Source organism: Salvia hispanica, chromosome 1 (assembly GCF_023119035.1).
Source record: "Salvia hispanica cultivar TCC Black 2014 chromosome 1, UniMelb_Shisp_WGS_1.0, whole genome shotgun sequence".
Classification (NCBI taxonomy): domain Eukaryota; kingdom Viridiplantae; phylum Streptophyta; class Magnoliopsida; order Lamiales; family Lamiaceae; genus Salvia; species Salvia hispanica.
Window position 1 is genome coordinate 4,369,534 of NC_062965.1, and position 26,177 is coordinate 4,395,710.

A 26,177-nucleotide genomic window follows, 5' to 3' on the forward strand; every position below is an offset into this window, starting at 1 on the left:
ATGGCTGTCAAAATTGTAAACAGCTACTCCGTCTCGCCGTCTTCCGGAGCTGCCGCCGTTCTTACTCTCCCACTTTTACATTTCGACATTGTATGGCTCGATACCATTCTCACTGAGACTCTCCACTTCTATCCCCTCAAATGCTCCCAATCTCATTTCTTGGATACCATCCTTGTCAATCTCAAACACTCATTATCCCTCACTCTCAAACATTTCCTTCCACTCTCATCCAAAATCATCTTCCCCCTCTCCTCCTCCGCCATGCCCGTTTCCCGCTACTCCACCGGCGACTCCCTCTCCCTCACCATCGCCACATCCGACGATGACTTCTCTTTCATAGTGTCCAACCGTCCCAAGCCTGCCGACGATTTCCATCAACTCGTCCCACAAATGCCGGCAGCTGTTTACTCCTCCGACGAGATCAAATTCAGCCCCCTCGCTATTCAACTCACTTTGTTTCCAAACCAAGGGATCTGCATCGGCATCACACACCATCACTCCATTTGCGACGCCACCACTCTCTCCGCCTTCCTCCACACCTGGGCTTCCATCAACAGATCCAACGGCGACGAGCAATTCCTATTCCCAAATCTGCTGCCTTTCTACGGCCGAGATTCCGTTCAAGATTCGGAAAAACTAAGCATAGCCCAATGGAACCTAATGAAGACGAATAGGCCGACGGTTTCACTAACACTTCCCTTGCCATCTGATAAAGTCCGAGCAACATTCCACCTAACTGATTCCCAAATCGAGAAGCTCAGGAGCTTGGTCATGATCAAGAAACCTTCCATAGGCCGCCCCTCGACTTTCGTGGTGGTGTGTGCTTACATATGGAGCTGCCTAAACAAGTGCGGTGGAGAAACCGACGATGACCAGATCCAATACTTTGGCTCTCCGGTCAATTGCCGGCAGCGGCTTAATCCGCCACTTCCGGAGAATTACTTCGGCAATTGCTTGATCCAATTCATTGCGAATTCCACCCACGGAAGACTCAAAGGGAATGATGGGTTTGTAACTGCTGCAGAGATAGTTGCGGAGGCTCTTAAGATTGCTTTGAAAAGCACAAGAGTGACGGAGTTCTTCGAGAACCGAGCACAAATATTTTCAGAAACGAAGGGGAAGAGGGTGATCAGGGTTGTAGGATCATCAAAACTTGATCAGTGTGATGCAGATTATGGATGGGGGAGAGCTGTTAAGTATGAATGCATTCATACTGACTTTTATGAAGCAGCCCATGTCTGTAAACACATTCAAGGAGGAATCGAGTTGGGCCTCTCAATGCCTAAGGCTACCATGGATATCTTTGCGGATGTATTTACCAAATACTTGCACATCAATTGCAAATTGTAAGTTTTTGGTTATTTTTCGAAATTATGAAGTGAATTGCCCAATATTATTAACTGCGATACAGAAATTTTCTGTAAAAAAATGCGTAAACTATCAAAAGTAGTGACATAGTTCAACACGGTAAAATTCTATTACTCCAGATGCTCCGCTTTACTTTTTGATTTGTCCTAACTAAGCTGACTCATTATTAAAAATGAAAATACATTTATCTCACTTTATTCCTCTCTCCATGCAAAAAATAAAGTTGCACAAAATATCATGTCATCCAAGGAATGGGCCATCTTCCTTGGAATGAAGAGCGTACAAAAATAAACAACAATCGACAATAAAGTGAAAAAAAAAAGTTCTATACAAAGCATAAACAATCAGGCATCATAGTAAAGCAAAAACACTAGAATTCTGCATGAGAAAGTAATGTGATTCCTTAATTTTTAAATTACTTCGTTTGTTTTAAGATTTAATCAAACTGCGAAGGTAATCAGAATCCTTAAAACAAGGAAAATAGTATAATTTTCCATGATTCTGAGTTCTAGAATAAATATTTAAAAAATTAATTTAAAATTGTGAATCATACTCTACTTACCTCCATTATAATAAATAACTATAAATTACATTACAATTATAATAATAATAATAATAATAATAATTATTATTATTATTATTATTATTATTATTATTATTATTATATTGTTATGATATTTATAATTGTTTGTTATAATTATTATCTTATTAAATAATTATAGTATAATTACTTAAATTATGTAGCATATAATAGATAATGGAGTAATATTATTAAAAATAAAATATTATTATAAATTAATAATTAATCAACAAAGCCTTAATGAAATTTTGAAATTATAAATTTTATCAATTATAATATAAAAAAATTATAATTATAATTATATGTTTATTTATGATTATGATAATATAAACTAATAAATTAAGAAAATCTTAAGTAAGTTATTTGAATTATCATTATAACAATAAATAAATAATATATTATTATAATTATTTTTTAATTATAGTAATTTCTTAAGAGAATCTTAATATAATTATCTAAAACTATTATTATTATTGAATTAAAGTTGTTAGGAATTATATTCAAATGATTCATTTTCCCAAAATCATTTATTGTCAACTTTACTTTCCAAGCAATTAAACATGGCCTAAAAGATTTGTTTTGGTTCGGCAACTTCAATAATTTTGACCGTTGGGAGCCAAAGGGAGTAAGCTGACTCAAGAAGGGAGTAAGTTTGTTGTGCACATACATTCCATCATTTCTCTCCCGCTACATTCTTGAGCAAGAAAATAATGTTCAAGTGGATCTATTCGGATCTAAACAACAGCTGAGTGTGAAGAGGAAATAGCCGACTCCACCTAGATCCGCCGCTTAATAAAAAAGAGACGAAAAAAGGTAGTGGAACGTGTTAATGGATTGTGGAATTTATATTAATAATGATGTGTAATAAATTAAAAACATTTTACATATATTTAGATTTTTTCTAGTTTTGGGGAAAACTTAAAATGATAAAATTAGTCTGTTTATTAAGGAGAGAAGGAGTACTCCATATTTTATCTAAATTAAACAAAGTGACCTCGAGCGTTGTAGTTCGTTATTGCTCGTCTCATTTGTAACGTGTGCTCCATAACCGATAATGATGATTTACAAATTCCAAAGATGTGAATCATAGAATTTGAATTAACATAATATATCAATTATCATCAACAACCTGTAAAGACTTATCTTTTGTGATGGAACTTGAATATCAAACAAGTTGGTGCAGAAATTTAAAAAATTAATACTCTTCCCGTCACATAAAAATATGCATTCTTTTCTTTTTAATCTGTCCCATAAGAATATACATTTTCTAATTTTTGAAACTCTTTTCTCGATAATGAGGTGAGACTCATTCTTCACTAACAATAATTTAATCACTTTTTCTCTCTACCTCTCTCTTACTTTTCCAATTTTTGCATTAAAACATGTGTTGAACTCAGAATGTATATTCTTTTGGGACAGATGGAGTATCATGAAAATTTTTTAATTTTACATTTAAATCTATACATTTTTACGATGCACTGTTTTTGACGAGTCGCCATCTCTTGAAATTATAGAAGAGTAGTCTTATTTTCAATTTTTTTAAATCTTCTCTCTCAACTTAAACAATTAAGATACCATTCATTCATTCGTCTTCCACTCTATTTCTCAAAGTTTTATTGAAGAAAATAATCGTTCAACAAAAGTTGTTGCACGATTTCTGAAAGGCATGACCATTTTAGTAAGTCGTAATGCTGCGGAGCTATTTACATTTATTGTGAAATTTTAAGAGTCAACGAGCTTAACTTCTTACTCCCTCCGTTCCATAGTAGTGAATGCACTTTTTTTTGGGTTAAGTAAAGAAAGAATAAAGTAGGAAAGAAGATAGAGAGATGAAGAGAGAATAAAGTAAGAGAACAAAAAGTAATTGAAAAAATGTGTTGACTTTTACTAAAAAAGGAAATAACTCTCCTATTCTTGAACGTACCAAAATGACAAAATGACTCCACTATTATAAAATGGAGGGAATATTAGTCAACGAGATTCACTATAGCTGAATTCTTTTACAGCCTCGGGTGGTAATAAATTAAATGTGACCCTATTTGACCATTTTGGCAAAGCTACAAACTATTCTACATTATCTTTGTAGTAACTATACCACGTAATCCACTTAATGATCAGATCACTTATTTATTGATATTGTAACACTATAATAACATGCGGGTCCTATTTCTCAAAATGACATTAAATTAGTTAATCACAGCAAACAAATCACATGCTTCCTCTGTCTCATAAAAATATAAACATTTTGTATATACAGAAATTAGTGCATAATTTGATAAAGTAAAAAATTTAAAAAAAAAAGTAATTATAATATTATTAGTAAAGAATATAACCCACCTTTTTAGAGAGAAAAAAATTAAAACAAATAGTAGAGGTGAGACATTCAAAAATAGAAAATGTCTTTATTTTTATTGAGACAGGGGGAATATCATTTATTGAATTCCATACACAAACGAGTACTTTTGTTTGATATTAATTACTACATCCGTCCCATTAGAAATAAAACATTTGCTTTTCGACACAGGATTTTATGTAGAATTATTTTATGAGTAAATGAGGAGAGAATAAAGTGGGAGATGAAAAAGTACAGATAATGTTATTTCGACACAGATAGAAAATGGTGTCAATACAGGACAATTAAAGTGTTGGAGACGATGAGTGGAGAAGATGAAGGTTATTGGATAAAGATGAAGGCTGGTGGGGCAGCGCTTCATGAGTTGCATTTTTATTTGTGATATATAAACTTTATATAATTTTATCATTTATTATTTCATTTACTTAATTGACATCTCAGTAGGTCGTGCAACGTACGGGGGTGATACTAGTAATTATATAAAAATAGGATTGAGATTTGGTAGACCGATGCAATATTGTTTTGTGCAAGGAGAAAATAATACTCCATCTGTACATGATTAAATGTCGCATATTTAACCAGTACAAATTTATAAAGTAAAGTAGGTAGAAAAGTTAGTAGTATATGAGGCCTACTTTTATATAATGGTTTTATAAATACAAAAATGTGAGTGGAATGAGTTACGGGAACATAAGGTACACTTACCTAATATAGTAAAAGTGAAAAGAGACATTTATTGGCGGACGGATGAAAAAGGAAAAATGGAACATTTAATGACGGACGAAGGGAGTACAAATTGCAGACAAATTGAGAATGAGATAAAGAGCAAGAATCGAAATTTGGAAAATATGAGGGAACTAGTGTGAAGTTAAGTAGTCTTCCATTGTCTGTAACGTCTGCTCAGCGAAGCAAACTTCAAGGTCCATACCGCCGGGATCCGCCGCCGGAAAAACCACTACCAATCCCTCAACCTTGTAAGTGTAGCCACTCCTCATAGCAATTGGCTTCCCCCACCCGAAATCGCAGTCGTAAACATTGTGTCGAGGAGTACTTGTGATGACAATAGGCGGAGCACTCCCCATTGCGTGAATCACCACTTTCTCTTCCCCCTCGCGCCTGATGCGAGGCTCCACCTTCTTCTCCGCGTTTCGGCTGATTGCTTCATTACTCGTCTGAGCAATCAGCTGATTGATCTTCATCGCGGTGCCGCCCAATCCCCCCTTCCATAGATCGCTCCCGCTCATCGCCAATGCAACGGGGAAGAATGCGTTCCCAAAATAGGCGTCTGAGAAAGACGACAGCCTGCTTCTCGCGCCAATCAACAGTGCTAGAGTTCGAGTAGTTGAATCTTCCGAGCTGCCTACTGTGCTCCGCCAGAGATGAGCCAGAAGTGCTTGCAGAGTAGATATTTTGTCGGTTTCCATTTCGGAATTCGCCTTCCCCTTCAGTTCACCTAGCTTCTCTTTGCTGAAATGGAATACCTGTCGACCGATTAAATAAATAATCAAATGTAAATTCTTAATATTGTACAAACTCCAAATTATAATTTGGACATATTTAAAAACGTCAACAACAGTGTTGGGAGAACATTGACACTGATACTGTGTTGACATTTTATGTTGCTGTTATTTTGTCATTTGCTGAGATTTTTAAAATGTTGAGATTATAGTTTGGATTTTGTATAATATTTAAAGTTTGCCATTTAACACTGTCCTATAAATATAATACTGTTATGTTAAAAGAGAACTGAAATTACTATAGAAACAGTAGACACTTATGAATTTCTATGAATACCTTCCGTGGCAATTGAGATGGTCCGATTAGGTTTTTCTCCAGTGTTGGGAGATGGATTCGCCTATTATCTTCGGCGGCGATGGAGCGGTCGAACACGGGAGATTTCGAGATCGATTCTGAACCGCGAGAGATCTCCGACCAGGAAGTGAAGAAATGCCAGAAAGAAGGGCCGTCTATGACGACATGGTTGGCGGAGCAGGCGATGACGACGCCGTCCGCTAGCTCGGTGACTTGCACCGACACCAGAGGCTTCGAGATTCCTTCGAAATTGGTGAATCCGGCGTTCGCCGGGAAAAAGGAATACACGACTTCTGGAATGAAGCTCGGGGGGTCGATAACCTCGGAGACGGAGATGGAAGGGGCGATTGCGTGAATGAACTCAGCTCCGTCGTTATTGCAGTCGACGGAGAAACTGGCCATGCCGTCTCCGTGTTGGGTGGCGACGAGGCGGCCGGCGAGCGGAGGGAAAAAGTCTAGGGCGCGGGAGAGTGAGTTTTTGAGATGTTGGATTAGGGATTCAAATTCAAAATTAGGGTTGTGAAATATGAGGCATCTTTGGATAGGAACTGTTTGGAATGCTCGTATATCCCATGGATTAAGCTCTAATCTTGACAATGAATTTGAAGCAGTGCCGCAAACAAGAGATGAAGACACCACCTTCACATTTTCCGCCATCTTCAGTTTCTACTTTGGGTTTCATACTAAACCATCTATTGCTGATTAAATACATAATTTTGTTATCAATTGTTCCATTACTTTAACATTTGTTATGAATATCAATTGTTAAATTCCACGTGAAATCACATGTGCTTTAAGGGGTATCAAATCTTTGGGTGGATGACACTCATCATATTGTTTAGATTTCGAAAAAAGTAGCAAAGTTGGCATCAAATTAAATTGTCGTTTTCCTAGAGGTAAGTTCGTACAAATAGAAATAATGTTATAGTTATATATTCCTCAAAAGTAACTTTTGAAAAGAGTAGTGTCATTTGACCGAAGTGAAAGAAAGGGTAGCCATGCTAGCCCATGAAAATCAATGAAAATTTACTGTTTGAGCCCATTGACCGGTGATTGGTAGCCTTGAAACAATTGTTGATGAAACCGTAATTGCGTCCGGTCCGGATCACCTAATTCTTTTCCTACACCATCTCCTGCTCCACTCCTCACAAACATAAATAATGAGCCCACCATCATATTTTATGTTTGTTAGGAGTGGAGCAGGAGATGGTGTAGGAAAATAATTAGATGATCCAGACTGAATTGTGTCAAACTAGAGAGAAGGGAGAAAGGAAGGAGGTAGTGAGTGGGCTTGTTTGTTCTTCTTTTACTAATTGGGCCAGATGGTTTTTAGATTAAGGGGGTTGGGTTGAAAACTGTTTTAAGATATTATAATTCATTGCTGGACTAAATAATTATTTTATGGAAGCCTGAATGCTTTAGCTGAATAATTCATGAAATAATAAGTTAGTGGAATATATATAACTTTTATAAATTAATTTTATACTAGTATATGTGAATAGCATAAATTAATGGAAAGTGAAATCGGTAAAATTGTAATGGGATATTTATTAGGGACTATTCAAAGTAAGAAAATATGTAAATATTTAATAGGATCGGTGGAAATACTTTCACTGGTCTCTAATAAATGTCTCATATTTGACCAGTGTGGATTTTAAGAAATTATTTGAATTTGTTAGTAAAAGTGCAACGGAGGGAATAGGTTATTCAGCGCGACAGAGGGAATAGGTTATTCGATTAGGGATGGCTATTTACGATAGGCAAGAAAATCCGACACAAGAAATAAGTTTGGGACAAGCCATTTTATGTTCATGTCTTTATTGAGTTGACCTATTAGAGACTTGATAATATTGGATTGGGTTTGGCTTATGGTTCATGTTCTTCGGTGCACTTCCCAGGGTTCGTCAAGGCGACGACCCGCGGGGTATTGAGCATTTCCAATTCCAAAATTAGTATTTTCTATTCTTCGGAAAAATTCTACTTAAAATAATTAATCAAGTCCATATTATGAATCATTAAATGTAACCCCGTTTAATCAGCAATAGATGGTTTAGAGATTGGAGATGGCGGAAAAAGTGAAGATGATCTCTTCATCTCTTGTTTGTGGCGCTGCATCAAATTCAATGTCGAGACTGGATCTTAATCCATGGGATATACGAACATTCCATATCAATCCCATTCAAAGTAGCCTCATATTTCACAACCCTAATTTGGAATTCGAATCCCTAATCCAACATCTCAAAAACTCACTCTCCCGCGCCCTAGACTTCTTCCCTCCGCTCGCCGGCCGCCTCGTCGCCACCCCCCACGGCGAAGGCATGGCCAGTTTCTCCGTCGACTGCAATAACGCCGGAGCCGATTTCACTCACGCAGTCGCCCCTGCCGTCTCCGTCTCCGACATCATCGAGCCGAGCTTCATACCTGAAATCGTGGATTCATTTACCCCGGCGAACAGCGGAGCCACCAATTTCGACGGAATCTGGAAGCCTGTATTGGCGGTACAAGTCACCGAGCTAGCGGACGGCGTCGTCATTGCCTGTTCCGCCAACCACACGGTCGTAGACGGCGCTTCCTTCTGGCATTTCTTCACTTCCTGGTCAGAGATCTCTCGCGCTTCGGAATCGATCTCGAAATCCCCCGTGTTCGACCGAGCCAGCGCCGTCGCCGAAGAGAATAGGCAGATCCATCTCCCTACAGTGGAGCAAAACCTAATTGCTCCATCTCAATTGCCAATGAAGGTATTGATAGAAATTCATAAGGTTCTCAACTTATATAGTTTCTCACTTTATACCTAGGTGTGATAGAAATGTGATCCATATCAAACCACTCTCAAACCTTAAACCAGGAGTTTATTATAATGAACTACTCCCTCCGTCCCAGATAATTTGGCACACTTTGATCCGACACGGATTTTAAGAAATCTAATTAAAAGTGAGTTGAAAAAATCGGTGAGGTGTGGGTCCTACTTTTAAAGCATTAGTTTTATAATAAAATGTGAGTATGAATAAGTTAGTGGAATATGGGGTCCACTACCAAAAATGGTAAAAGTGAAATGAGACAAATTATGTGGGACGGCCCGAAATGGAATACTGTGTCGAATTATCTGGGACGGAGGGAGTAATGAACTTCAGATTTTTAAATTATGCGGCATGTTGCCATTGTTACTAAATCATTGAATTTCGTATAATGAACTATTTGTAATGGATTCTGCGTTGTTTTATAATTATGTATTTGGCATTTAGCGTTTAAAACTACTATTTATTTTATTTGGCAACAGGTATTCCATTTCAGCAAAGAGAAACTAGGTCAGCTCAAGGCGAAGGCGAATTCGGAAGCCGGAACTGACAAACTATCTACTCTGCAAGCACTCATGGCTCATCTATGGCGGAGCACACTAGGCAGCTCAGGCGATTCAACCACTCGCACTCACGCTCTGGGATTCGCCATCGGCGCAAGGTCAAGGTTGCCGTGTTTCCCGGATGCCTATTTTGGGAACGCGATATATCCCGTTGCGTTGGCAATTAGCGAGAGCGATCTATTGAAGGGAGAATTGGGCACCACCGCCCTCAAGATCAATCAATTGATTTCTCAGCATAGTAATGAAGCAATCAAATGCGACGCAGAGAAGAAGCTCGACTTTCGCAGCAGACCTAATGCGCCATCGGGGATTGCTCCGCCTCTTGTCATCTCAAGTTCTCCTCACTTTCGTGTCTACGACTGTGATTTTGGTTGGGGGAAGCCGGTTGCTATTAGGAGTGGGAAAACGTACAAGGTTGAGGGCTTGGTAGTGGTTTCGTCGGCGGCCGAACCCGGCGGTATTGACGTTGAAGTTTGCTTTACCGAGGACACGTTAAAGGCAATGGAAGACTACTTAACTTCACACTAGTTTCCAAATTTCTCCTCTTGCTTTTTTCAGTCTCTCTTTGATTTGTTCTTTATACCCAGTTCTATTACCTTATGTGGCAATACCAACATTTATTTGCTTCTATATTAGCGTTTGGATGATAGCTAGCTAGGTTAAGACTATGTTAATTTAGATCATTCCATAGACTAGTAGTATAGATAGAATGGATGTAGAACTTAATTAGTAATGAATCAAGAAATCAATACAACATCTCTTTCAAGAAAGCTACTGTTCTATTCATCTTTTTTTAAAATATTTGAGTAGAGAGTATTTTTATTTAATATCCATTCCGTTCACCATTTAAAAGGCCATATATACTCGTCACGGGTTTTATAAAACTATTTGACCTTGTGAAGAAAAATAAATAAGAAAAAATTAGTGAAATATTCGTCTTACTCATAATATTTGTTTTATAATAGATTGTAAGTGGAAAAAATTAGTGGTAATGTGTGTGTCATCCGCATATCAAAATTTAAAAAAAAAGTAAATGGATCTTTAAATTATAGACGGAATGAGTAATACATCCTACTCTAAGTGACATATTTTCCTTTTTGAGATGACCGACTCTAAATGACACATTTCTAAAAATTGAAACATCAGTACTCTATACTTTTTTTCTCTATCTTACTTTATTCTCTGCACTTAAATTACAAAATAACACTATATTAATTTTGTGCCGAAAAAGAAATGTTCAACTTAGAGTGAGACGGAGGAAGGAGTAGTAACTAAATGCTGATGAGCACTTTAGTAGTAAAATATATACCGAGCACTTTATAAGTATGCTCGCAACATTGATGACCATGACTATTGTGCTCGGACATACTAGTGCTTAGAATATCCGAGCAACAAGAAAAAATTCCCTAGTCAAGGAATACCAAGGTGGCAATCCTATTTGATATGTCACATCCATAAAATTTTGACAAATGGAAATATATATTCCAACTAGATATATACAGTATGGAAACGCTCTATAATAAATGTACACCATTCTATTATATGGAAAGTTTATGCATATTCAATATATAATAGGCACACTATATATAAACACTAAATAATGGAGTATATATCTTATTGGAATGACGATCATTTTTTTAATAGTAGTTCTAGTTTATAAAATTTTAAATTTAATTGCTTTATCATGCAACAATCCTTTGTAGGGATGTCAATCGGGCCAGCCCACCGGGTTTCGGGCCAACCCTATTCGGGTTGCGGGTCAATCGGGTGCGGGCTAATCGGGCTGTAATTTATTCGGGTTACAAAAGTTCAACCCTAATCCTAAAAGCTCGGGTTTCGGGCTAGCCCAACGGGCTAATCGGGTTGCTACCGATAAAATTAACATGCGTTCAATCCTATAAATAATAGTGAAAATTAGTTATATTTATAGAATGTAAAATATTTAATTATGATAAATTTGATATATATGCTTAAACTCAAACATAAACATGATCAAATACTAATATTTGAGATTTATGTACAATAAAACATAAACATCAAGAAATTTTAAAGCATGTTTTAGAAATTTAAATATATTTTTTAGTGAATTTGAAGTTTCTAATTTATATATCTATTATTATGTTAATAAAAATTTAACATATAATTTATATATTTAATATATAAAAATAAAAGTTATTGCTTAGTAATCTATATTATAAAATAATCAATGAAGTGTCGAATTATAGTCAAACAAATAGAACGATAGAAATTTTATCGGGTTTTCGGGCCAGCCCATCGGGTCTGGCCCTAACGGGTTGCGGGTTAATCGGGTGCGGGCTAATCGGGCTGTAATTTTATCGGGCTAGAAATTTTCAGCCCTAACCCTGAAAATTTGGCGGGCTATTCGGACCGGCCTACGGGTTGCGGGCTACATTGACATCCCTAATCCTTTGTCTATTTTGTTTATGAAGTTTTTTCATGCTATATTAAAAATGATTAATGTAATAAAATTAGTTTTTTAATCTTATTATTATAATTATCATTATTACTATTATTTTTAAAATTTGTTTTTTAATTATTTTATTTTATTAAATATGTTTATAAATTTAACAAAATATATAATATCCATACAGTTAATATCAACTCTAAATAATTATCCATATATTTTATTTAATTAGACACTACATAATCATTTGTGTTACTATTAATTTAATTTATATGGAGCAGTATTTAATGCCAACAAATTTGAAGTTAATTACACTTTTTATTTGTCTAAATTTGCTGTATTTATAAAAAAAAAGTAATCTCCTAAATATCTTATTGTAAGATGACTTAGTATAATTAATTTACGTATAAAATGACTTAGTGAAAAAAATGATTTAATAATTTTAAATACATGAAATGATGGGCCTATATGTATAGTGTATTTATTGTGCATAATATGTGCACAAACTTTCCATATAATAAATGATATCTAGATATAATTAGAGTGTTTCCATAATCTATATATCTAGTTAGAATTAGAGTTATATATATTTTTATTTGTCAAAATTTTATCGATGTGACATACCAAATAGGATTGTCACCTAGATATTCCTTGACTAGGGAATTTTTTCTCCCGAGCAACTACTTGTGCTCGCTATAATTATGGAAGCTGTCTGCATTAGCTAATTTTTGTATCCGAGTATTTTGGTGGTTGGAAATTTTTTAAAAAAATATTAGTTTCTGGAGTATTTTTTTTAAAATAATTACTTGAATTCAGTATATTTGTCTAAATTAATACTATTAAAAATAAATCCAAGTAAAAAAAATTGAAATGACATAAATTAAATAAAATGTTTTAAAATGCATTTGAATTTGAAATGCTTAAAATGTGATATTGGTTGGGAATAGTTAAACGTTGATCAAAATTTAGTATTTTCTAAATTTTAAATTCGATCATAAATATCATCAACTTTTATCAATTGCGCAAATTTGATGTGGCAAATTTTGAACTTAGGTGGCAGTACAATGGCAATGTGACGTGCATTGCGCGTAACATGGCATAGAATTAATTAAAGCAATTAATGTAAAAACTGACATAATAAATGTAATTTCAAGAAATTTATAAAACGTTAAACATCTCTTTTCTAAACATTACTGTCTCCTTCAGTAAAATTTCACAACAAAGAACCTTAAGGTAAGTTTTGATCAGAGAAAGGTGGAGTTTAGTTTTCAAGATAAAATAATAATAAGATACATTGAGTTTTGAGATTATTTTAGTCCCATAGGGTTAGCTATGACTAATTATCTTATGATTATCTATTTAGAATTGAGTTGTGAAGTTGAATCTCATGAACCGAACATATTATAAATTTTATCCCGAATATAATCTTACAAATCGAACACTCCCAAAAGTATTAACTTTGAATAGAAGTAGTTTTTTGCTGCAGTATGAGTGGGTTTTTTTGAAGTTCAAAATAAGGTGTCCAATTCTTCGATCATAGGGACCCTTTATATAGGCACCGATTTCTAGACATAAGGAAACAGACAAAAAAAAGAAATCTTAAAGGGTAGAACTATAAGGAAGAAATATTAAAAACAATTTATATTAATCCCTCTCTAATCTCAAATTTTATCTCAATTTTTACTTCTCTCCACAAATATGGACTTCGGCACTAAGGAGTCGATTGCTCTTGCTAGTTGTTGGACAGAGATCTCTAAGGACCTAATACTAAGCTACGTACAGGTCGAGGGCGGTTTCTGAGGACGTATGATACGCCCGGATTTTGCACTGTTTTAAGGCCATTATTTGGTCCGTTTTTGTTATCAAAATCACTCTACATGTCCATTATTTGCATATTCTATACATTTTGGTATTTTGACGTGTTTTGTGAGAAATGTGCATATTTGAGCCGAAAAGGGGAGTAAAAACGCATAGTGCGGAAACTGGAGTCGACGGCGACCGCCGAAAGTTATACGGCGACCGCCGCGCCGACGGTCAAAGCTATGTGGCGGCCCGCCTCGGAAATTTACGCTAGGAGAAGAGTCTCGCCGGGCGACCGCCGAGGACATGTGGCGGTCCGCCACCGAAGGGTCGAAGTCTCGAACTCCAACGCGGCGACCGCCGGCCAAGGTGCGCGGCCCGCCGGAGAAAGGCGGCGAATCCGACCAGCCCTAGATTTGCTCCAAGATTTACCAAATTTTGAAGATCTTTTCCTTCTATGATGAGAAATAATCTTCCCCTATAAATAGGACCTCAAGCTTCATCAAGAAAGGAGTTTTTTTTTTTCGACACACAACAAGAACACATTCATAGAGATCAAAAGCTAGAGTACTTCAATTGTGCAAGGAGTTGAAGAAGGATTTCAAGAACATCAAGAACGACAAGGATTCAACCTACGGGTTTTATTTGCTTTAGTTTTATGTTCAAATTGCTTTCCCTTCAATCTATGTTTTTAGTTTATTCATTCATGTGTAACTAAACTCATAGGATTCTAGGGATGTGTTAGTAGCAACTTTGGTTATACAATTCCGTTTTCTATTTAATATCCGTTTTGTTTTTACTTTGTTTCTTCCCTAAGTTAATCATGATGCTTCATAATTGAGTGACACAATTATGTATGATTCAATACAACTTGCTTCATAACTGTGACAGAGTTCTAGCGAGTTAGATCCACTTAGTAGACACTACAGTTAGCTTCCTTTAATACGGCACTGTTAATTGAGAGTGAGGACTTTTCAAGGGTCTTAGGAGCTTTTTGGAGTTACGTGTTAGGATTGACAACCCTAATGTTAGTAATCAACGTTTGTATCGCATGAGCATAAGCTAGGTGACTCGTCCTTTCAAAGTATTAACTGTGCTAGGGTATTGTAGTTTGGAATTTGTATAACCATTAAAGCGAAAGCACATCCCTAGAATTCTCCTTATCTCTATACTTTTCTCTCCGTGATTTGCTTGTTTTTAGTTGTTTACTTGTTTTTAATATTTACTGTTTTCAAAAAGTTTCCAATAATTCTTGCTTCTCCAGATAGTAATTGAGTTCTAGTAGAAGATAGACACTTTGTGTACATCTTCCCCGTGTTCGATACCCGGTACTAACCTTTTGCTATACTATACCTACTCTGTATACTTGCAGGTATTTATAGTGCAAATAAAAAGTGCATCAACGTATCACGAAGAGATACAAACGAGTAAAGCCCGTAGAGGCCCCGACACACCAGTCCGGCAATCTACGCAAGCATTGGAAACGACTGGTGAACGAGTGCGCTAAATTTCACGACATCTACGATGGCAATACGAACGGGGCGAACGGATTCAAGTACTTGGAAATATATCAACAACTGAAGGATTTCTCCAAATTCGGAATGGATCGTGTCAGAACCTGAGTCCTATTGATGTGTGCTTCCGTTATTTTCTAGGTTTTTATCTATCTTTTTTTTTTAATGTAGGATGTTTTGTTTTCTTTTCAATGAAATTTTTTTGTTTTTCTTATTTTGTTATTTAAGTTTTCTCTAATTTACACTAACAATTTTTAAAGTGAAATATATAAAAACAGTGATAATGTGGAAAATGGATAGATCTGAGATAGGCTATGAGATGGGCTGTCGTTACAGGGAGATAGCCTTTAAGATGGGCCGCTGACGTGGCCATAAATGATAAAGTAAATGAAAATGAAAAAAATATGCTATAAATGGATATAGACCAATTTATATAATAAAAATAAAATATGATCTATTTCTATGGAATAGAGGGAATAATTTTTTAAATCAAATATAATGTGTTGTGCATCACATGAATTAATAAATGAAATAAAAATAAAAAGAAGAAAATCAAAGTAGGACTATTGAATTAACTTTAAAAATAATTTTGTAAATTCCTTACTCTGAATAGGGAAAAATAAAATGAAAGGTATTTATGGCAATATATATAGGTAAATTTATGTTCTCCGCCTCTGCTCGTCTTCTGCTACTTCTAAATCTCTCTGCGTCAAGCTGCTTCTTTTTTCGGTATGTGCTTCACTTCTACCTTTCGATCTGAATTACACCCTTCTTATTTCTCTTTATTTTTTGATTGATTTATGATACTGCTGAATTTCATTTTGCGCCTTCAATTTTGATTTTTTTTAATTGTTTGTTGGTTGATGAATTCGGTGTTTTGTGATATAGACATTCATTTTATGTGGTTTGTATGTGATTTCGGTCTACAGTTTCAGTAATAAATTGACTTTTATTGATTGTGTAGAAAGAGTTTGGGTCTTTAGATGCGTGTTTATTCTGAGGGATGGCAGTTATACTTTGAGTTCTTAATTTATATCAAAAATCAGTCTGGGGCTGTGGGAAAGTAGGGTTTACTTGTATTTTTCTTTTTCTAATATGAATTTGGAGTCGAGAACTTGATGAAATGTAGTTTGCTGAAGCTATGAATCCGAATTGTGATTCCGACGGAGCATAGATGCATTTCGATGCATGAATGTAATTTATGGATCACTCCGTTTTGTTTTCTGGTTAGCTATTGTATATGTGATTTTGGAACTGTATATAGTACATTATCTTATCTGCATATAGGTGCATAACTCATGCTGTTTTGCCTTTTCTCTGGTCAGATTGAAAGGGGGGTGAGAGTTGGCGACCGGAGAATATGAGTGTGTCTGTAACTGATGAGTCTGGTGCTGGGAGGTCGCTTGAAGGAGATTTGAGCGAGCAGCAGAGATGTCAGTCTGAAGAAGCATTGATAGAATGGAGGTCTTCGGGCCAGGTTGAGAATGGAACTCCATCAACTTCGCCTCCTTATTGGGATAGCGATGACGGCAATGATGGAGGTGTGCTATTTATATTTTGATGATATCTTAACAGGTGTTGTCTGCAATCTCCTGATACGTTTCTGAAGTAGTTTCTGGATCCTTCAAAAAAGAGTGGTGATCATCTATGAAAATTTTGAAATTCGTTAATTTGTTACATCTACGTATTCTGCATCTTAGTAGTCACTGTTTGATGAAAGTCAGCTATTGGGTAAGACATTCAACCCACCCATGAGCAAATGAAGAAAATTAAAGTGAAAGAAAAACTGAAATGTAGAAAGAAAAGAAAAATCACATGTGGATACTAAGTGGTGATGCTCATATAATTAGTGATTGTCTATTGCACCAGACCGTTAAATGTTATTGATAAAGCTGTTTGATTGTTTCTTGTGAAATTGACACTTGGTCTAATCTGAGATGGTATTTTGATAAATGCATTCAGCACTGCATTGGTTCCTCTTAACTGGAAATTAAGCTGGCTTCTACTTTGTCAACAGTATGTCAAAGTGAATTGTAATGTGTTCATGAGTGTTTATGATACCGATCGTATTTGCATTAGCTAGGGGATGTTGGATGTGATTTTTCCATCCTTATCTTGTGGATATTTTTATGTTTATCTTTCTTTCCCTTCGTATGTATCTGTGTCAGTTTAGTAGATTTGATTTACTTTGTCAAGTACGCTTAGGAGTCTTATATAGTTCTCTATATAACTTATCAAACAATTAGAGAGAAGTATCGAAGGGATCAAATAGTAGTCTCCGGCAAGTTTTGTGACGATAGGACTCGTTCCGTTCTTGGTTATGGATTCATCCCTTTCGTTTATCAGTTTCAGTTTCTATACTTTTATTCCATAATTATCAATCCACAGCCACTGCATCTAGTAAGTCTTATCAAGCATCTGCATAAATTCCATTCCGTTTAATACTTTATTATATGCCTATGGCGTGTTATGTTTCGTATGCCAATATTTTATCGAATGCTTTTGGTGCATTTGCTTTTCACACCATATCAGTTTAAGTCTCAAGTTTTATCTCTGATGGAACTAATGCGGATGGTTTATGAGTTTTATTAAGTGTATTAACAATTCAAACCAATATCATCATTGATATGATGAATAACTTTTTAGTGCCTTGTTAAGGTTGATTTGCTAATTGCTATTAGCTCCTGCTGGATAACTTGAAACCTATGATTATTAATAATACTATATGGATTTATATTCTATCATTGAAAAGCTGAATTCAGCCATATATGTAGAAATTTGTTCATAAGATCACATTCAGAATGTAAAAGTTTCATACTCTGATGCTTATTTAATTCACATTTTCATCTTAATATTGGTGAACAACTGAACATTACAGTTTTATTATCATTAGTCATTGTTCATTTGGTCAGTTAAATGTTTCAGGTCCTAAACCATCAGACTTATATGGAAAGCATACATGGAAAATCGAAAAGTTTTCACAAATTAACAAAAGGGAACTTCGGAGCAATGCGTTTGAGATTGGAGGCTACAAATGGTAAGATCTAATTTCAGACTTGTTTTTTGCATTTTCTATTGGTAAACATTTTAAAAATATTGCAGCTCTGTTATAATGCTGCATAATTATGAGACATAATTTTTAGATTCTGGAACGGGCTAATGCAATGATCACAAGGTGAGGTTTCCCATGCTCATGTACTTGTAGAATTTATTAAAGCTTGACTATTGAGATACTGTTTGCTGGTTGTTTTTCTTTGGTCAAAATGAGAGTTTAGTTTCTAAGACATAATAACATATGTTTGTGAGGATGAATATCTACATTCTTCAACTCCATTAATCGTTAAATCTTCAAAGATTGGGCACACAAATGGATACATAAATGATCAGATTCCCATGTAACGATTGAAGGTTGCATCCATTTCCCGTTTAAGTCAATGATAATGATCTATCCACCACCTGATATTTCATTTATTTTGTTCATCCAACCGTAACTCATCTATTGGTTTGTTTTGTAGGTACATTTTAATTTATCCTCACGGTTGTGATGTCTGCAATCACCTCTCTTTGTTTCTATGTGTTGCCAATCATGACAAGCTTCTTCCAGGTATGATGACTGTCCATGTAACCGTGATTCTTTCTGGTGTCTGTAACTTGAAGTAATTACTATTAAGTTTGTTTTGACTGTGTGAAAGGTTGGAGCCATTTTGCGCAGTTCACTATTGCCGTGGTGAACAAAGATCCTAAAAAGTCGAAATACTCTGGTAGGTGATCAATTATTCTTACATTATGATATTGGTTTCCATTATCTTCTTTTAACTAGAGTTTGCCCCAGTCCATGAGCTACCTATTTTGACATGCTTCTGTAAACCTGAAGATACATTACATCGTTTCTGGAAAAAGGAGCATGACTGGGGATGGAAGAAATTTATGGAGCTATCAAAGGTAGTGGATGGATTTGTTGATGCTGATACTTTGATAATTAAAGCTCAAGTGCAAGTTATAAGGTACCCCCTTAGCTTATTTTCCTTTTTTTAGTGTGTGTGTGTGTGTGTGATTTAGGCATGTAAATGCTAAATTAATAAAGTTGACAAAAAATGGCATCTTTCAGATGATATGGTTTTTGTATTGACATGTATTTAGATTGCCTTGCTATGTTCTTTGGGTTTTATCTGAGAAATTAGAACCACTGCAGCACATTTGGTTGTGATTGTTAGAAATAGTGAGTAACTTCATCTAATTGTTCTGAGTGCAGATGACAATTAAGTAAGAATTCTTCTGGCACTCAAATAAAGAAAAAGTTCATCCTTTGCTCAGTTAATACCCATAATTTTTTCAATAAAACCTGAATATTACATTGGTTTCAGGGAGAGGGCAGAACGACCGTTTCGTTGTCTTGATCATCAGTACAGGAGAGAACTTGTACGCGTATATTTGACAAATGTAGAACAAATTTGCCGGCGTTTTGTGGAAGAGCGTCGAGGGAAACTCGGAAAGCTAATTGAAGAGAAAGCTAGATGGTCCAGGTATAGTGCGTACAATGTCCAACTTCATTTTTTCTTATAATTAGCAAACGCATGGCATCTATACGTTTTCTGATAATGGAGCATTGTATTGTTTCAGTTTTGTATGATCTTGTAGGGTGGTTGTTGAACTTGTGTCCTAGAGGTCTCATATTGACTATCATTTGACTTTGCTTATATATGTTACGTAAGTACTAACTCATTTATTGTTAGTCTATGGTATGAAAAGCCAAGTATAACAGCATGGGTGTTTGGTAAAAAGCTTTGTGGATATTGCTCATCCATATCTTGATCGACATTGGGCAGGTTATTTTGCAGTTGCTTATCATCAGGCACAGCTGCTTTCCAATAGTTCTGAAATACAGCTAGTTTTGAAGAGCTTTAGAATTGACTTCTTTAAGCTCTTGTTGATTTGACATTTAGATTGAGTTTTGCATGCATGATTCATTAACTGTATGACGAAGTTCCTTTTGTTTTATTAATTAATAACATTCTAATATCAGTTATGTACTTGTAATGAATTTTCAGCTTCTTCTCTTTCTGGATCGGTATGGACCAAAATTGCAGGCGCCGCATGTCCCGAGAAAAAACTGAGACAATATTGAAAGTCATCGTAAAGCAGTTCTTTGTAGAAAAGGAAGTCACATCTACCCTTGTTATGGACTCATTGTACAGTGGTCTGAAAGTGCTCGAGGGCCAGTATAAGGGGAAAGAGAACAAGGGTAAGTATGTGGATGCAGATGAAGTACCTGTTCCTATTGTTCGAATAGAAAAAGATATGTTTGTGTTGGTGGATGATGTGCTACCACTGCTTGAGAGGGCTGCTGTAGAACCTTTGCCTCCGAAGGAAGAGAAGGGCCCCCAAAATCGTACAAAGGTGAGGATCATGATTTTGTGAATTTTATTGCTCATCATTTTATACAGACCCGACCATGTCACATATTTATGGGGGTAAGTATCAGTTATGTAATGTTTTAGTTCTTTTAGCGAAAATGTCCCAACATCTCTAAACACTTACTTTAACTACCCAACCTTTAATGTGTTGAACAAATTTGACCCGAAGTTCAGTCTCCAGCACCTGAAATCATTTGTGGCATGCGAGCTTTGGCATGGAAATACATGGCCAACATATATTGAATCACATGGATTATCAACATGCAAAATATACAAAATGACCTCATTTTGATGTAAAATTCTTAAAGTTATTTTCGAAAAAGCTCCCTCTCTAAATTTAACCCCTTCTTTTATCTTGTTCTCGCCTCCTTCCATATTGGTGCAGGCGGCACTGCCATCCCCAAGAACAACCCAAATTGTAATCATAAACACCAAGCCTCACATAAACATAAAAAGAAAAATTGAAGCAATAAAATGGATTGTGGCCTGGAATTATTAGAGCCATAGATTGAAGAGCCTCCAACAATTGCAATTTCAGGACGAGATAGTAAGAACTTGGGAAAAAGAAGGAACATAATAAATTGCTTCTTTTGGGATATTTTAACAACCCCCCATTTGGTATATCAAACCATTCCTTTTTTTTCTTTTCCTATTCTTCGTTGTGTTTATTGGTAGTTGAGAAATATGGCAATTATTTGACACATCAAAGGGTGTCAAATCAGAAGGCTGGTCTGATGAAGCTCCAACTAAAAACATCAAGGAGTTGTATCTGCATCGCTTGAGCTTGTTGGCAGTGGTATTGAGGGACTATCAAAAGGAAATCAGTGATGAAAGATCGGATGGAAGGAGAAGAACCAAGAGTTTAAATTTTGGTTTCCATAGATTGAGAGAGTATGTCTCGCTGTAAGAGAGAGAGCAAGACAACACTTATGGTATTACGTGTTGCAGTAAAGTATAATGTTTATTATGCTCTACTTGGTGATCCTAGTTATTATGACTTGATAAGTATTGCCTATGTGAGAATCTTGGTGTTTATCATGGAAGCATAGTTGAAGCCTTGACTGCGCACTGCAGACACTTATTCACAACTAAATTACCTCTTATTGAGAGTCCTCCATGCATCCAGCTTTTTTCTGTATGCATTAATGCATACTATTTCTTCTTCAATTTGCTTTAGGATTTTACTGCATCCGACTAATTATACATTATGCACAAATTAGTTTTGACAATCATGTTTACAGGATGGGACTTTGGGGGAAGAGTTTAACAGAGAATCAATTGAACGTGATGAAAGGAGACTTACTGAACTGGGTCGCCGGACTATTGAGATATTCATGTTAGCCCATGTATTCAGGTAAGCCAAATTAAATGTTAATGGCTGATCATGAGGTGGGCTGTCAAGAATGTAGAGAAGTAGCCTATTATTAACATTGTCTTTGGTATTCTGCTTTTGTTGTTCTTGCAGATCTTCTATGAAATATACACTATAGTTGATAATGTGTCCATTCTCAAAATTTCTGGTCATGTTGTGTATGTTTTGCACGTAATAACCACTAGCAGTATAACCTTCTCAAAAGATCTTCTATATTTTGCACGTAATAACCTTCTCTCTTGCATTGTTCAGACACACACACATATATGTATAATGTATGGTGTTTATATCTAATGTTTATGCATGTTACATGTGTTCAATTTTTTCAACATTATCATATTGTATCGATTCTTAGCTTTTTTTTGCTGCTCTAGCAGTAAAATTGAAGTTGCATACCTGGAGGCTGTTTCTCTGAAGATGCAAGAAGAGCTCATACGGGAAGAGGAGGCAGCTTGGCTTGCTGAGATTGAGCACAGAGCAAAGCGTGCAGCAGTGGATAAGGAAAAGAAGTCTAAAAAGAAACAGGTTTTATTTCAGTTATCTTTCTTACCTTGCAGTCTTTAGTAGTTCCTGTCATTGGATGATACTGTTTTAGACTTCTATGGTTGAAGTAATTCGACATACAGCTAAGAAGTTAGTCATGGTAATCTATTATTCTCAAATATGATTCCCCTGTGGCACCGTGTAAATTCATTCTGTTCGCTGTCTGTGATAAGTGTTTACTTTGTTCGAAAAGCTACCTTCATCACACTCCTCACCTGTTTGCTTGGTGTGAGTGCATGTTGCATGTGTATCTCTTTCGCGCTTAATTTACATCTTTCGAGAACATATGCTTCCTAAAATTCAAAATGAAGCTTCATTGATTTTGAAACCTGCATGTAAGAGTGATAACTTGTTGATACTGCCATTAAAGAGAATGTATGATTTCTGGTATACATTAAGTAGATAAGAGCGATCTTCTCAACAAAGTTTTTGCATCACTTCCATTGATACCTGCTTCTCTAGATTTCACGGAAGATGTTGTTATTACTATGTCTGCCCTCTAAATTCTTATATTCTTTTTCCCTCCTCTCGCTTTATATCCCTTTTCTATTTGCCATATCTCTTTTGTTTCAGAAAGCCTGGAATCATGAGAAAGTTTAATAATGCCGTCCACAACTAAAATTTCAGGCCAAGCAGAAACGAAATAATCGTAAAAGTAAAGACAAGGGAAAGGACGACAAGTCTCTCAGTATTATACAAGACAAAATTGAGCAAGATATTGACATTGTCAAGAGAAAAGACTCATTACCTGCCGACTCCCAGTCGTTACTTGAAAAATCCGATGCTGTGGAAGATGTTTCGGATATTTCTGATTCTGAGGAATGTATTCCTGAAATATTACCACCAGATTTAGAAGACAGAGATGTGAGTCCTGGCAATTGGGACACCGATACTTCTGAAATGCATCCTCCAACAGAAGCCAGTAGCAGTGGGATTAGTGGACTTTCAAGTGTGCAAAATGGAACAGAAGGAAGAAGTTCATCTGCCGTGGATGATAGCTCATCCACTTGTTCATCTGACTCAGTTCCTTCTGTTGTCATAAGTATCCCACAGAGAGGAAATTCTCATAACCAGAAAAATATAAAATCTCCCAGCAGGTAATCAATAACCTTACACGTACTCTGATTTACTCCTAGTTTATGGAAAATGTGACAACTTCTTGCTTCAACGTTTTAGGGGGAGGAACCACCAAAGCAAATTAAAGTCTAACCAAGCTGGTTCGGTTAAAGAAGAAGTGTCTCATCCATCTAAAGTGGTGTTAGATGCAGTGATTAAAGTTAATCGATCTCAAAGTTCCAAGGCTGTTAAACCTCTTTCTCAGGTGGCTCATCATTCTGATAGGGTGGCAATTGGGGCTGAGCATCAAATGCCCAAGATGGTATTTCTTTTCATTTCGATTTTTTGATATATTGATGGAAATGTGTGAAGCTGATAGTTATATATGAACAGATCTTGTTGCCGCCATGCTATTGGTTATTATGCCAATCCCATGGCTTTGGGATTATTTATCTATTCCTATCAATTTATCTAGGTGGTTTCTGACTAGACGATAGTGCATTTTTCTTGATTGCACCAGTTGTGCATCCTTTTGACTGTCTTTCTTTAACTTCTAATAAGCCTCAATTGTCTAGGGATCAATCTGTCACTTTCACCCTACTTGTAACAAACTAAATTTCTGCATTTTTGTCATAGGATGAAGAATCTGACTCGTCTAGGAAGTTTGTCACCAGAAGTGTGGATGTCGATACATCTGAGGATAAGGAAGCTTCTCTATGCAGGAGCCCTTCGAAAAGCATACCACTTATTGCTCCTACAGAAATGGACTCGAAGGTTAATGTGGAAGGCAAGAAATCTTCTTCGAACAGGCTGAACCAAGCTGACAGATCAGTCATGTTGGTTTCAGATACGCAGAAGATTGCAACACCGAAGCTCACTGAAAATCTAACCAGTCATCAAGTGCTTGAGAGTGAAAAACCTCCAATACAGCCCATGATGATTAAAGCTGATAAGACCTCACTGACATCGATGCCGGTTATATCAAGACCCTTGAGTGCCCCTCTAACTCCTGGTTCTGTCGCTGCTGTTTCTGTGGTCCCGACAGCACCTGTATTGGCTCGTTCAGTAAGTGCTGCTGGTCGCCTGGGGCTTGAACCTGCTGTTCCTAAAACTCAAAACCATTTTCCACAGTCATATCGGAATGCAATTGTGGGTGGCGCTGCTACTGGAAGCTTTCCTGCTTTTACTCAGAATCATTCTGCAAGTTCAGTGGTGAATGCATCCGTTGCGTACTCACATGCACCTCCCCTTGTATCTACGCCCATGTTCTCATCAAGTAGCTCTGATTTGATGGAAACAAATCAATCTAAGCCAAGTTTTTCATTTGGAATGATGAGTCACCACGATAGATTACAGAACGGACCTCTCTGGGTAGACTCTTATCAGAGGGAAAACAGCAGGAAGCAACCTGATCCCGGACATCATGCTTCGCAGCTTAATGGTATGCAGAGTCATGATTTATATAGTTCATCACGTGTCAGGTCACATGACCATCTTCAATCTGGGATCTCAGCCTGCACAACAGGTCGTCAGAACCATGTATTGACAGATGAGTTTCCACACCTAGACATCATCAATGACTTGCTTGATGATGAGCATGGAGTTGGAAATTTATCAGTCTCGGGTTCTGCTTATCAGAATTTCAGCAATGGATCTCACTACCTAAACCGGCATTTTAGTTTCCCCGGTGACCCTGTCATGTCAACGAGCTCATGTAGGTTCGAGAGGATGCAAAGCTATCAGCACAACATATTACACCATAGTTATGGAGGAGCTTCTCATGATACCCTCGGCCACATGATTCCTCAAGCTAGCTCTCAACCATATGCGAATAACGGGCAGATTGATGGTTTCATTCCGAACCAGTGGCAAGTGGCTGGTCCTGATCTGTCCTTCCTGAGTGCCCAGGCCACAGAGAACGACAGCCGTCCTTACAGCATGGCAGACTATCAAAACCTCACTGTTGATGTCAATGGATACGCAGTGTTTCGACCATCAAATGGATTCTGAATTTTATATATATGGCAGTGATTTGCCTCGAGAAGGATGGAGACTGGATATGGAGTGATGATGTTTGTTATTAAACATTTTGTAAAGGTGATTATGGTTTCTTAGTTTTCTTGAAAAAATTTTAAGTTCGATATATTTGGTTTACTTTAGTTAGCATTGGATGGATTATCTAACATCAATTTATCTATAGAGTTTTGGTTTTGGTATTGGTATCTCACTTGTATATGTATAGTTTTGGTTTTGGTATCTCACTTGTATTTAATCAGTAGTAATATAAAACAAATAAGTATCCATGTCCGGGGTAAATTCACAACTCATTCAAAATGTAATACCTTTGTTTCATATTAGTACAAAAAGTTTCATCAGTTATTTAGTTTAGTACATTCCATTATTTTTATATGAGTTTATATTTACTCCGTGCATGCGCTGGTGCTATCACCATAGTAAACCGGCGGCCGACAGCTCAACATATTGAAAACAATAATACTCCGTCCGTCTCAAAAATATGTTCATTTTATATTTTTATGTCTCATAAAATATGGACATTCCATTTATGAAAATTATCTCAATTT

The 26,177-nt window shown here is 36.3% G+C and overlaps 4 protein-coding genes across 6 annotated transcripts; 3 read left to right on the plus strand and 1 right to left on the minus strand.

Moving 5' to 3' along the window:
• LOC125185337 (phenolic glucoside malonyltransferase 1-like) lies at positions 1-1,396 on the plus strand. Its single transcript, XM_048081861.1, has one exon. It carries the CDS (start codon positions 1-3, stop codon positions 1,348-1,350), a length of 1,350 nt encoding a protein of 449 aa, XP_047937818.1. The 3' UTR covers positions 1,351-1,396.
• A 3,653-nt stretch (positions 1,397-5,049) lies between these two features.
• LOC125219395 (uncharacterized acetyltransferase At3g50280-like) lies at positions 5,050-6,776 on the minus strand. The gene is made up of 2 exons (XM_048121369.1): positions 6,096-6,776; positions 5,050-5,782 (listed from the first exon to the last, which is right to left on the minus strand). Exons 1-2 carry the CDS (start codon positions 6,768-6,770, stop codon positions 5,159-5,161), a joined length of 1,299 nt encoding a protein of 432 aa, XP_047977326.1. The 5' UTR covers positions 6,771-6,776; the 3' UTR covers positions 5,050-5,158.
• A 1,442-nt stretch (positions 6,777-8,218) lies between these two features.
• LOC125205713 (uncharacterized acetyltransferase At3g50280-like) lies at positions 8,219-10,041 on the plus strand. Its single transcript, XM_048104785.1, has 2 exons — positions 8,219-8,851; positions 9,391-10,041. Exons 1-2 carry the CDS (start codon positions 8,237-8,239, stop codon positions 9,997-9,999), a joined length of 1,224 nt encoding a protein of 407 aa, XP_047960742.1. The 5' UTR covers positions 8,219-8,236; the 3' UTR covers positions 10,000-10,041.
• Positions 10,042-15,848: 5,807 nt separating this feature from the next.
• LOC125221067 (TNF receptor-associated factor homolog 1a-like) lies at positions 15,849-25,817 on the plus strand. 3 transcript variants are annotated; one of them, XM_048123198.1, is made up of 13 exons: positions 15,849-15,939; positions 16,536-16,751; positions 18,136-18,247; positions 18,726-18,814; positions 18,903-18,971; positions 19,085-19,214; positions 19,575-19,733; positions 20,259-20,607; positions 21,866-21,978; positions 22,371-22,521; positions 23,167-23,636; positions 23,716-23,917; positions 24,232-25,817. In XM_048123198.1, the coding sequence occupies exons 2-13, from the start codon at positions 16,571-16,573 to the stop codon at positions 25,603-25,605; spliced, it is 3,399 nt and encodes a 1,132-aa protein (XP_047979155.1). In that variant the 5' UTR covers positions 15,849-15,939; positions 16,536-16,570; the 3' UTR covers positions 25,606-25,817. The 3 variants fall into 3 exon arrangements, with proteins under 3 accessions (XP_047979155.1, XP_047979170.1, XP_047979163.1); XM_048123213.1 differs by having other exon boundaries at positions 23,716-23,914; XM_048123206.1 differs by having other exon boundaries at positions 22,374-22,521.
• The last annotated feature ends 360 nt before the right edge of the window (positions 25,818-26,177 follow it).

What these genes read in the sequence shown, in the direction of transcription:
- LOC125185337 (XM_048081861.1), top strand. Translation starts at nt 1, where the DNA reads ATGGCTGTCAAAATTGTAAACAGCTACTCCGTCTCGCCGTCTTCCGGA.
- LOC125219395 (XM_048121369.1), bottom strand. Translation starts at nt 6,770, where the DNA reads ATGGCGGAAAATGTGAAGGTGGTGTCTTCATCTCTTGTTTGCGGCACT. An exon ending in CATCTCAATTGCCACGGAAG is followed by an intron (nt 5,783 to 6,095) that starts GTATTCATAGAA and finishes ATCGGTCGACAG; the next exon opens with GTATTCCATTTCAGCAAAGA.
- LOC125205713 (XM_048104785.1), top strand. Translation starts at nt 8,237, where the DNA reads ATGTCGAGACTGGATCTTAATCCATGGGATATACGAACATTCCATATC. An exon ending in CATCTCAATTGCCAATGAAG is followed by an intron (nt 8,852 to 9,390) that starts GTATTGATAGAA and finishes ATTTGGCAACAG; the next exon opens with GTATTCCATTTCAGCAAAGA.
- LOC125221067 (XM_048123198.1), top strand. Translation starts at nt 16,571, where the DNA reads ATGAGTGTGTCTGTAACTGATGAGTCTGGTGCTGGGAGGTCGCTTGAA. An exon ending in GCCCCCAAAATCGTACAAAG is followed by an intron (nt 20,608 to 21,865) that starts GTGAGGATCATG and finishes TCATGTTTACAG; the next exon opens with GATGGGACTTTGGGGGAAGA. An exon ending in AGCATCAAATGCCCAAGATG is followed by an intron (nt 23,918 to 24,231) that starts GTATTTCTTTTC and finishes TTTTTGTCATAG; the next exon opens with GATGAAGAATCTGACTCGTC.